At 46.3% G+C, this 12,710-nt stretch overlaps 1 protein-coding gene across 3 annotated transcripts in view; it reads left to right on the top strand.

Annotated features, from left to right (window-relative positions):
• LOC121555071 (coiled-coil domain-containing protein 141) overlaps positions 1-12,710 on the top strand; it is a 70,593-nt gene that overhangs the window by 36,095 nt on the left and 21,788 nt on the right. The window contains exons 18-23 of one of the 3 annotated variants that reach the window (XM_041868856.2): positions 10,095-10,235; positions 10,372-10,569; positions 10,768-10,951; positions 11,173-11,285; positions 11,384-11,515; positions 11,709-11,893. In XM_041868856.2, coding sequence (XP_041724790.2) covers positions 10,095-10,235; positions 10,372-10,569; positions 10,768-10,951; positions 11,173-11,285; positions 11,384-11,515; positions 11,709-11,893 — 953 coding nt within the window. Of the gene's footprint in view, positions 1-10,094; positions 10,236-10,371; positions 10,570-10,767; positions 10,952-11,172; positions 11,286-11,380; positions 11,516-11,708; positions 11,894-12,710 lie in introns of all 3 variants that reach the window. The other 2 variants (XM_041868857.2, XM_041868855.2) reach the window with 2 other exon arrangements.

Here is a 12,710-nt window from a genome sequence, read left to right as displayed (position 1 = left end):
CCCCAGATCAAGAGTTCAATTTATCTAACACAGGTCCCAGATCAAGAGCTCAATTTATCTAACCCAGGTCCCAGATCAAGAGCTCAATTGATCTAACCCAGGTCCCAGATCAAGAGCTCAATTTATCCAACCCAGGCCCCAGATCAAGAACACAATTGATCTAACCCAGGCCCCAGATCAAGAGCTAAATTTATCTAACACAGGCCCCAGATCAAGAGCACAATTTATCTAGCACAGGCCCCTTATCAAGAGCTCAATTTATCAAACACAGGGACCAGATCAAGAGCTCAAGCTTGGGGCTTTTAGGACTGTGTCACGTTCATTGAATGACGGGTCAGACCAAGGCGCAGCGTGATATGCATACATGTTTATTTTAACTATTAAACACCACGACAAAACAATAAACGAAACGAAACGTGAAGTCCAAGGTAGTACAGAAAACAAACCTTACACGGAACAAGATCCCACAACTAGACAGTGCCAATAGGCTGCTTAAGTATGGTCCCCAATCAGAGACAACGAGCAACAGCTGCCTCTGATTGGGAACCACACCGGCCAACATAGAACTAGACATACTAGATCCTCATACATAGAACAAGCACAACAAGGAATATACACACCCTGACTCAACATATAAGCGTCCCCTGAGTCAGGGCGTGACAGTACCCCCCCCCCAAAGGTGCGGACTCCGACCGCACAACATAAACATAACAGGGTAGGGGCCGGGTGGGCATTCCGCCTCGGGCGTGACGACCTCTCACTCTCCGCCTCCCTGTTGCGCCCCTGGTCTGGTCTGGACCTCGGCGCGCTGCTTCTCCTCTCCTTCCTCCCACGATACGCCAGGCCCTGTCTGGACCCTGGTGTGGGAGACCCCGAACCTGGAGAGGGGCTGACGTCATGGTCTGGACTGGAGCCGCTGACCGGAGCTGGACTATGCACCGGTGGAGCGGACTGCTCTGGCTCCGGAGTGGAGCCGCTGACCGGAGCTGGATCAGGCACCGGTGGAGCGGACTGCTCTGGCTCCGGAGTGGAGCCGCTGACCGGAGCTGGACTAAACCCCAGTGGAGCGGACTGCTCTGGCTCCGGAGTGGCGCAGCTGACCGGAGCTGGATCAGGCACCGGTGGAGCGGACTGCTCTGGCTCCGGAGTGGAGCAGCTGACCGGAGCTGGATCAGGCACCGGTGGAGCGGACTGCTCTGGCTCCGGAGTGGAACAGCTGACCGGTGCCGGACCAGGCACCGGTGGAACGGGCACGGGCCGTGCCGGACTGGACAAACGCACCACTGGTCTGGTGCGAGGAGCAGGCACGGGCCGGACCGGACTAGGAACACGCACCACTGGCTTGGTGCGAGGGGCAGGAACGGGCAGGGCCAGACTGGCGACGCAAACCACTGGCTTGGTGCGAGGAGCAGGAACAGGCCGGGCCGGACTGGCGACGCGCACCACTGGCTTGGTGCGAGGAGCAGGAACGGGCCGGGCCGGGCTGGCGACGCGCACCACTGGCTTGGTGCGAGGAGCAGGAACGGGCCGGGCCGGACTGGCGACGCGCACCACTGACTTGGTGCGAGGAGCAGGAACGGGCCGGGCCGGACTGGGAACACGCACCACTGGCTTGGTGCGGGGAGCAGGAACGGGCCGGACTGGACTGGCTCCTTCTGCTGCCTAACCAGCTCCTCTCGCCGTGCCTCTAGTTTTTCCTTCTCCCTTTTAGCCTCCTGTAGCGCCTCCCTCTGACCGAATAACTCCTGCTCCCTCTGAGCCAACAGCCCCCGTAACATGGTGGCCTCCTCTCCTAACCTGCAGATCCGCCCTTTCACGGCCTCCTGCTGCCTCGTCGTCCACACCGTGTGCCCCCCCAACATTTTTTCTTGGGGTTGCCTCTCGGGTCTCCGTCGTCGGCACTGTTGGCGCCGTTTCTCCTCTCCTACCTGGGCATCTTCCTTCATCGCCTTCCGATAACGGACGGCCTCCTCCTCCGTAATTCTCCCCCAACCGAGGAGGACATCTACTAACGTAACCTCCTGTTGAGTTCCAGGCGTTTGCTCCTTCTCGGCACGCTGCTTGGTCCTTGTTTGGTGGGATCTTCTGTCACGTTCGTTGAATGACGGGTCAGACCAAGGTGCAGCGTGATATGCATACATGTTTATTTTAACTATTAAACACCACGACAAAACAATAAACGAAACGAAACGTGAAGTCCAAGGTAGTACAGAAAACAAACCTTACACGGAACAAGATCCCACAACTAGACAGTGCCAATAGGCTGCTTAAGTATGGTCCCCAATCAGAGACAACGAGCAACAGCTGCCTCTGATTCGGAACCACACCGGCCAACATAGAACTAGACATACTAGATCCTCATACATAGAACAAGCACAACAAGGAATATACACACCCTGACTCAACATATAAGCATCCCCTGAGTCAGGGCGTGACAGTACCCCCCCCCCAAAGGTGCGGACTCCGACCGCACAACATAAACATAACAGGGTAGGGGCCGGGTGGGCATTCCGCCTCGGGCGTGATGACCTCTCACTCTCCGCCTCCCTGTTGCGCCCCTGGTCTGGTCTGGACCTCGGCGCGCTGCTTCTCCTCTCCTTCCTCCCACGATACGCCAGGCCCTGTCTGGACCCTGGTGTGGGAGACCCCGAACCTGGAGAGGGGCTGACGTCATGGTCTGGACTGGAGCCGCTGACCGGAGCTGGACTGGGCACCGGTGGAGCGGACAGCTCTGGCTCCGGAGTGGAGCTGCTGACCGGAGCTGGATCAGGCACCGGTGGAGCGGACTGCTCTGGCTCCGGAGTGGAGCCGCTGACCGGAGCTGGATCAGGCACCGGTGGAGCGGACTGCTCTGGCTCCGGAGTGGAACAGCTGACCGGTGCCGGACCAGGCACCGGTGGAACGGGCACGGGCCGTGCCGGACTGGACAAACGCACCACTGGTCTGGTGCGAGGAGCAGGCACGGGCCGGACCGGACTAGGAACACGCACCACTGGCTTGGTGCGAGGGGCAGGAACGGGCAGGGCCGGACTGGCGACGCAAACCACTGGCTTGGTGCGAGGAGCAGGAACAGGCCGGGCCGGACTGGCGACGCGCACCACTGGCTTGGTGCGAGGAGCAGGAACGGGCCGGGCCGGGCTGGCGACGCGCACCACTGGCTTGGTGCGAGGAGCAGGAACGGGCCGGGCCGGACTGGCGACGCGCACCACTGACTTGGTGCGAGGAGCAGGAACGGGCCGGGCCGGACTGGCGACGCGCACCACTGACTTGGTGCGAGGAGCAGGAACGGGCCGGACTGGACTGGCTCCTTCTGCTGCCTAACCAGCTCCTCTCGCCGTGCCTCTAGTTTTTCCTTCTCCCTTTTAGCCTCCTGTAGCGCCTCCCTCTGACCGAATAACTCCTGCTCCCTCTGAGCCAACAGCCCCCGTAACATGGTGGCCTCCTCTCCTAACCTGCAGATCCGCCCTTTCACGGCCTCCTGCTGCCTCGTCGTCCACACCGTGTGCCCCCCCAACATTTTTTCTTGGGGTTGCCTCTCGGGTCTCCGTCGTCGGCACTGTTGGCGCCGTTTCTCCTCTCCTACCTGGGCATCTTCCTTCATCGCCTTCCGATAACGGACGGCCTCCTCCTCCGTAATTCTCCCCCAACCGAGGAGGACATCTACTAACGTAACCTCCTGTTGAGTTCCAGGTGTTTGCTCCTTCTCGGCACGCTGCTTGGTCCTTGTTTGGTGGGATCTTCTGTCACGTTCGTTGAATGACGGGTCAGACCAAGGCGCAGCGTGATATGCATACATGTTTATTTTAACTATTAAACACCACGACAAAACAATAAACGAAACGAAACGTGAAGTCCAAGGTAGTACAGAAAACAAACCTTACACGGAACAAGATCCCACAACTAGACAGTGCCAATAGGCTGCTTAAGTATGGTCCCCAATCAGAGACAACGAGCGACAGCTGCCTTTTATTGGGAACCACACCAGCCAACATAGAACTAGACATACTAGATCCTCATACATAGAACAAGCACAACAAGGAATATACACACCCTGACTCAACATATAAGCGTCCCCTGAGTCAGGGCGTGACAGACTGTGATCCTTGTCTCTAGAGGGTCTATATTCAAAGTGACATTCCCTCCCTCTCCTCCCTCTCTCTTTCCCTCCCCCTCCATCCTCCTGTCTCTGCCATTTGTCTCATGTTACTCCAGTCAGGAGAGCAGATTCCTCTCATATCAGCTGTGGAAGCGCAACCCAAATAAGAGGCCTCAATACCAGGGCCTCAATCCCCTATTTATTAGAGATTCCCTTGGCCTAATAATGATTATATCTGCATGTCATATGTAGGCCTGTGGGTGGTACTAGTCTAAAGTTTGCACACACATCTTTAGCAGTTTCTTTATCATGTTTCCTGTTCCAAATCTATTCATGGAACTCTATTTTTACTCCAACACACCATTTATGGCACAGCCAAGATGTGTTTGTCCTCTGCCTCCATCTAGTGAACGATGTTGTCAGTATGTAAGTGTTTATACAACTTGAGATGCTCTGTTTTTATATACATTTTTGGGTCCATTTCTTATTAATTCACCACCATATCAGTTTTCATTGTTAATAACTGCAATCAAAATGTTGTTTTCATTAGGGTGTTTCTGTTACCTCACATGGCTTGGTTATACATACCCTAGAAAGGCCCTTTCTACTGAATAATACACATTTTCCAACACTTGAGAAGTGAGGGCATAATTATTATTTTCTGGTTAGGTTATTTCATCTGGCCAGCAGAGGGAGCCGCTGTTGCCTCCTTAGAGAAAGTAGAGCGCTCGTAAATATGTCATGAATATATCACCTTGCTTGGATCATTACTTGGAATACATGTGACAGTATTTCATACACCACCATGTCGCTGATACAGGTTGACATACTTCTCCGTTCCCACTATATTAAGGACACCATACAGTTGGCTGAGCATACCTAGACACACCTAGACATTTACCAGACACTGCTAAAAGGTTACAGTCATTTTGGAAAGTATTCGGACCCCTTGACTTTTTCCACATTTTGTTACATTACAGCCGTATTCTAAAATGGATTAAATTGTTTTTTCCCCTCATTAATCTACACACAATACCCCATAATGACAAAGCAAAAACAGGTTTTAGAAAACCAGAAATATCACATTTACATAAGTATTCAGACCCTTTACTCAGTACTTTGTTGAAGCACCTTTGGCAGCGATTACAGCCTTGAGTCTTCTTTGGTATGACACAAGCTTGGCACACCTGTATTTGGGGAGTTTCTCACATTCTTCTCTGCAGATCCTCACAACCTCTGTAAGGTTGGATGGGGAGCGTCACTGCACAGCTATTTTCAGGTCTCTCCAGAGATGTTCGTCCGGGCTCTGGCTGGGCCACTCAAGGACATTCAGACACTTGTCCCGAAGCCACTCCTGTGTTGTCTTGGCTGTGTGCTTAGGGTCGTTGTCCTGTTTGAAGGTAAACCTTCGCTCCAGTCTGAGGTCCTGAGCGCTCTGGAGCAGGATTTCATCAAGGATCTCTCTGTCCTTTGTTCCGTTCATCGTTCCCTCGATCCTGACCAGTCCTTGCCGCTGAAAACGACAACATTCCAACAGCATGATGCTGCCACCACTATGCTTCACCATAGGGATGCCAGGTTTCCTTCAGACTTGACGCTTGGTATTCAGGCCAAAGAGTTCAATCTTGGTTACATCAGACCAGAGAATCCTGTTTCTCATGGTCTGAGAGTCCTTTAGGTGCCTTTTGGCAAACTCCAAGCGGGCTGTCATATGCCTTTTACTGAGGAGTGGCTTCCGTCTGGCCGCTCTACCATAAAGGCCTAATTGGTGGAGTGCTGCAGAGAGGGTTGTCCTTCTGGAAGGTTCTCCCATCTCCACAGAGGAACTCTGGAGCTCTGTCAGAGTGACCATCATGTTCTTGGTCACCTCCCTGACCAAGGCCCTTCTCCCGTTATTGCTCAGTTTGGCCAGGCGGCCAGCTCTAGGAAGAGTCTTGGTGGTTCCAAACTTCTTCCATTTAAGAATGATGGAGGCCACTGTGTTCTTGGGGACCTTCAATTCTGCAGACATTTCGTGGTACCCTTCTCCAGATCTGTGTCTCGACACAATCCTGTTTCAGAGCTCTACGGACAATTCCTTCGACCTCATAGCTTGGTTTTTGCTCTGATATGCACTGTCAACTGTGTGACCTTATATAGACAGGTGTGTGCCTTTCCAAATCATGTCCAATTAATTGAATTTACCACAGTTGGACTCCAATCAAGTTGTAGAAACATCTCAAGGATGATCAATGGAAATAGGATGCACCTGAGCTCAATTTCTAGTCTCATAGCAAAGGGTCTGAATATTTATGTAAATAAGGTATTCATTTTTTATTTTTTATTTTACATTTGCAAAAATGTCTAAATACCTGTTTTTGCACTGTCATTATGGGGTATTGTGCGTAGATTGATGAGGACAATTTTTTATTTAATCCATTTTAGAATAAGGCTGTAATGTAACAAAATGTGGAAAAAGTCAAGGGGTCTGAATACTTTCCTAATGCACTGTATTTCAAAGTTGGTGACAATAATTTCAATTCAGTCAATTCAAGAAGTACAGTAAACTGAAATTCCAATTTCAATTGCCTTATTAAATAGCATGGAATTTCAGTTTACTTCCTGAATTGACTGAATTGAAATGGAATTAACTCCGATCATGTCTTATGTAATCTTACAGACCAGTCTACAAAAAAAATGTTGTGCATGAATAAAGAATGAGAAGATACATTCAGAAAAAATATGACTTTCTATTGAATTACAATTCAAGTAGATGATATGATCAATATATTCTTAATAGTAACGACTAAGTATTTAATATTAATATTAATGACATAAGTAAGTATTAAGCAGTAATGGTAAGAAATTGAAAGAAGGGTATTTTTTCTCTCTTTGCTGTGCCATAAGTTTCCATGAAATAGACAGGCCATGTGTTGTAGGGGTCAGTGGGTTTTGACTAGATGGGATACAGCTTATGTCAGAATTGACCAGGATTGACTTTTCGTAGCAGGTTAGGAGAACTTATGCAGCGGGTTAGGATAATTAACGTAGCAGGTTAGGAAAAGGTTTAGGCTTAGCTAAAATGCAAAAAATGTCAACTTTAGACGTCCATTTGACTAGCCAACAGCCTTTTCTAAATATGGATGAGTAGACAAGATGGCATTTTATTAGCAGGGGCAGTTGCTGCTGCTCATCAGCTGGGGTGAGACTCCATTTAAATCTGATCGTGCTCTCAGACTGTACCCTCAATTTACAGTAGCACAGTCTAGGCCTAGTGCCTATTGCTCTCAAGAGTCATACTGCTCTGGTTCTGCAAACTAAAGGCCAATGTTTTTCTTGAGCGGATGGTCAGGGGTCCGGAACATAAATTCTAGACTGCAAATTGACCGCAAGAAGCCCAAACAGATATAATATTTGAATAAATCATAATCATTTCAAACCTTGCTTACATTTGTATACGATCACATACAGTATATTTCTATTATGCGTGGGAATCTTTGTCGTCTGTCATCTTGAAATAGCGCAATATTTTTAGAAAACCAATCCAATTATTCTTCTGTATCTACAGTCTTTCTTGATGGGTATGCTTATAGTTCTTTAAAGGTTATTTAATTTGGTTCTATTAGTTATCAATGGGTCAGAAGGTCTCAGTTAGGTCTCCGTAGCGTCTGGCTCAGTAGCTGTACAGTAATTGCTTTTGGAAGCCCAACTCCAGCTACTTGATGAGATGGTACAGTCCCGTGGGACAACAAAAAGCCTTTCCTTAATGTTTCCTTCTTGAAACTCTCTCTCTCTCTCTCTCTCTCTCTCTCTCTCTCTCTCTCTCTCTCTCTCTCCCCATCTACTCTATCTATCTATCTATCTATCTATCTATCTATCTATCTATCTCTCTCTCTCTCTCTCTCTCTCTCTCTCTCTCTCTCTCTCTCTCTCTCTCTCTCTTCTCTCTCTCTCTCTCTCTCTCTCTCTCTCTCTCTCTCTCTCTCTCTCTCTCTTCTCTCTCTCTCTCTCTCTCTCTCTCTCTCTCTCTCTCTCTCTCTCTCTCTCTCTCTCTCAATTCAATTTCAATTCAATTTCAATTTAAGGGCTTTATTGGCATGGGAAACGTATGTTAACATTGCCAAAGCAAGTGAAGTAGATAGTAAACAAAAGTGAAATAAACAATAAATATTAACAGTAAACATTACACTCAGAAGTTTCAAAAGAATAAAGACATTTCAAATGTCATATTATGTATATATACAGTGTTGTAACAATGTGCAAATAGCTAAAGTACAAATGGGAAAATAAATAAACATAAATATGGGTTGTATTTACAATGGTTTTTGTTCTTCACTGGTTGCCCTTTTCTTGTGGCAACAGGTCACAAATCTTGCAGCTGTGATGGCACACTGTGGTTTTTCACCCAGTAGATAAGGGAGTTTATCAAAATTGGGTTTGTTTTTTGAATTCTTTGTGGATCGCTGTAATCTGAGGGAAATATGTGTCTCTAATATGGTCATACATTTGGCAGGAGGTTAGGAAGTGCAGCTCAGTTTCCACCTCATTTTGTGGGCAGTGTGCACATAGCCTGTCTTCTCTTGAGAGCCAGGTCTGCCTACGGCGGCCTTTATCAATAGCAAGGCTATGCTCACTGAGTCTGTACATAGTCAAAGCTTTCCTTAAGTTTGGGTCAGTCACAGTGGTCAGGTATTCTGCCACTGTGTACTCTCTGTTTAGGGCCAAATAGCATTCTAGTTTGCTCTGTTTTTTTGTTTGTTCTTTCCAATGTGTCAAGTAATTCTCTTTTTGTTTTCTCATGATTTGGTTGGGTCTAATTGTGTTGTTGTTGTTGTTGTTGTCCTGGGGCTGTGTGGGGTCTGTTTGTGTTTGTGAACAGAGCCCCAGGACCAGCTTACTTAGGGGACTCCAAGTTCATCTCTCTGTAGGTGATGGCTTTGTTATGGAAGGTTTGGGAATCGCTTCCTTTTAAGTGGTTATAGAATTTAACGGCTCTTTTCTGGATTTTGATAATTAGCGGGTTAATGGCCTAATTCTGCTCTGCATGCATTATTTGGTGTTTTACGTTGTACACAGAGGATGTTTTTGCAGAATTCTGCATGCAGAGTCTCAATTTGGTGTTTGTCCCATTTTGTGAATTCTTGGTTGGTGAGCGGACCCCAGACCTCACAACCATAAAGGGTAATGGGTTCTATAACTGATTCAAGTATTTTTAGCCAGATCCTAATTGGTATGTCAAATTTTATGTTCCTTTTGATGGTATAGAAGGCCCTTCTTGCCTTGTCTCTCTCTCTCTCTCTCTCTCTCTCTCTCTCTCTCTCTCTCTCTCTCTCTCTCTCTCTCTCTCTCTCTCTCTCTCTCTCTCTCTCTCTCTCTCTCTCTCTCTCTCTCTCTCTCTCTCTCTCTCTCTCTCTCTCTCTCTCTCTCTCTCTCTCTCTCTCTCTCTCTCTCTCTCTCTCTCTCTCTCTCTCTCTCTCTGCAGTAAAACAGAGACTCCCCATGTACCCATCTCAGCTAGGGAAAAATATAGTTATACGAGGTTCCCAAAATTGGATGTAGGGGGAGGCTGGTTAGGCTGCAGCTGTCCTGGTCTGACACATGAGCTGGCCATTCGGAGACTCTACACCACTGCAGAAGCCGTCGGCTGGGACAGAAATGGCCCTGCAGTATAAATCACGTCTCCAGTCTTAGCCATTAAGTTCACCAAAATAATCCCTACACTGACTGAATCTGAATCCAACCCTGCTCTGCTACACTGTTCTGTTTTCCTGCCAAATAGGATACACTAACCAGCCACCCTCCCCCTCCTCCATATCTCTGGTGGTGCTGTTAGATGTTACATGTTCAATGTTCTGTAACTGTATCAAAGGGAGTGAATTACAATAGATTTAGATGTCAACGCAGATAAGAAACACAGAATTATGATGATTTTAGGCTTTTATGTCTTAACTGATTGAAATGTTTTGTATTCTGATTGAAAACATTTGTTATTAATAGATCATGATTATTTTCATTTCAGCTGAGAGAGTCGTTCAAGGACCTCAAGAAGAAATTCAACAACTTGAAGTTCAATTATATGAAGAAAAACGACAAGTCAAGGAACCTGAAAGCAGTGAAAAACCAAATCCAGCAGATAGAGATTTTTGTTGAAAAGTTACAGGTGAGACACCCCCCGTCCCCCAGCCCCCCCAAAAAAAAAATCACAATTCCCTCAACCCCTGCTGTTCAATGGTTTTGAAATTATTCCTAGGTCATGTATATTTTGTTTACCTCTTTCTCTTTCTATCTTCATTCAGGTATTGCAGAAACGGATGCAGGTATTTACAGTCAAAGTGACTTCCAGCACAGAGAAGCATCTAATAGGCAGTAGCCCCAGAGAGATAGAGGATGCTGTGAATGAGCTACAGAGACAGCTGGGGGACTTTGACAAGACTGTGGAGGAGTACAGGCAGAATCTGGACATGAGCGTAAAGCTGCAGCAAGCTATGGAGGAGGTGTGGATGGAGAAAACTTAAGAAGATAAATCGTTTACCCTCTACTTGCCAATTGTGAAAAATAACATTTTGTGAAAAAAATCATCAAACATCTTGTCAAAAATCATCACAAATCTCAAGGAATTGGATATAGCTTATTTTGTGTTTGCCTAATATCTGCTGCAGTTGTCTCACAATTTTTCTGCTTTTGAATTTCAGTATAACTTCTGGTGTGATGAAGCAAGTGCTACAATTGTGAGAGTAGGGAAGTACTCTTCCCAGTGTAAGACCAGGGAAGCAGTGTCTATTCTATACAAGCAGTTTGAGAAGTTTGTTTGGCCCACTGTGCCCCAGCAAGAGGAGAGGATCAGCCAAATCACAGAACTGGCTGTCCATCTGCATGGTAAGGAAACAGACCACACACAATAAACCACCATCTTGACTTTAGACAGAATTTTTAGGGTCTGGGTCAGCTTTTTGTGGGGTAAGGAAAATGATGCCTACATAACCTACTGTACATAAATGCTATTTCAAAATGTGGGTGGACATGTACCCCTGTCCTTAGTGGAAGTTACGCCCATGACACTGGCATTGAGGACTGTATGAACTGTGTTTAATGTACAGGTGCTGAGGAGGGAAAGAAGTATATGGAGAAAACTGTCATCAGACACAATGAGATAGTGGAATCGATAAAGGAACTATGTAATGGATTGATGGATTTGGAGGCTAAACTACAGGTACGATAAAAAAAAGCTTTTTTGCCTGGTTATTTTCCTCAGTCATTTTAATGGAAAATGCCTATTGAAAATATGTGATTTTTCTCTAATTTCAGCAGACTGAGGCTTTGAAGCAGGAGCCTGAAATAAAAGAATTGGATAATGACATACAAGAGGAAAACAAACAAGAGAAAAAATCAAACCAAGAAACAGAGAAAGCTGAGATGTACCCCCAGGAGTCTCTTGTTGTGGTATGTTTATTGATAAGGGAACAGTACACCATTTTGTTAGCTTCAGTGGGTTTTGGATTCCACTTCTGACAACATCTGTAATCTGTAAAAAAATATATATATATTTTCAGTCTCACATTTCTTTTTTTTTTACTCATACTGTGTGAAATGTGGGTTTCCTGCATTTATTGAACATTATAATGTATGATTTCAGCAGTCTGAGCTGAAAGAAACTGGACACACTCCTGAACTAACCATGGGAATGAACGGGAAAGAGGTACCCATCAAAAAAATTGAAAACACAAGAAGCAAGAAACCTAAAATCCGCAAAACAAGGAGCCAGGACCTACCAGATAAATTCCACCCAGAACATCACAACAAAGTGTTATCAGAGAGCAGGTACCTTCAACCACCACCACCACTATCTACACGTACATCCTCCACTCACTCACAACCCATGCTTGCACACACACACACACATTTGGCCGTGCACAGACCTTTCAGGGGACAGGTGTTAACATATATTTTTTAAAGGGCATCCCCATGAGCATAGGCATATTTATTTCTGCAACAACACACTCATCACAAATTGTAAGCAAGCTAGTTACAGTGCCTCCTAAAGACATGATTGACATCGTGGTTGTTGATCATTGCTAGACAACCATTTTTAAGTCTTGCCATAGATTTTCAAGTAGATTTAAGTCAAAACTGTAACTCGGCCACTCAGGAACATTTACTGTCTTCATGGTAAGTAACTCCAGTGTTGATTTAGCCTTGCACTTTAGGTTATTGTCCTGTTGAAAGGTGAATTAATCTCCCAGTGTCTGGTGGAAAGCAGACTGAACCAGGTTTTCCTCTAGGATTTTGCCTGTGCTTAGTTCTCTTCCGTTTCTTTTTATCCTGAAAAACTCCCCAGTCCTTAACGATTACAAGCATAACCATAACATGATGCAGCCACCACTATGCTTGAAAATATGGAGAGTGTTACTCAGTAATGTGTTTTATTGTAATTGCGGCAAATATAACACTTTGTATTCAGGACAAAAAGTTAATTGCTTTGCCACAATTTTTGCAGTATTACTTTAGTGCCTTGCTGCAAACAGGATACATGTTTTGGAATATTTTTATTCTGTACAGGCTTCCCTCTTTTCACTCGGTCAATTAAGTTAGTATTGTGGAGTAACTACAATGTTGTTGATCCATCCTCATTTTTCTC

This window comes from Coregonus clupeaformis, chromosome 40, assembly GCF_020615455.1.
Source record: "Coregonus clupeaformis isolate EN_2021a chromosome 40, ASM2061545v1, whole genome shotgun sequence".
Classification (NCBI taxonomy): domain Eukaryota; kingdom Metazoa; phylum Chordata; class Actinopteri; order Salmoniformes; family Salmonidae; genus Coregonus; species Coregonus clupeaformis.
This window is presented reverse-complemented; position numbering and strand designations above follow the sequence as displayed.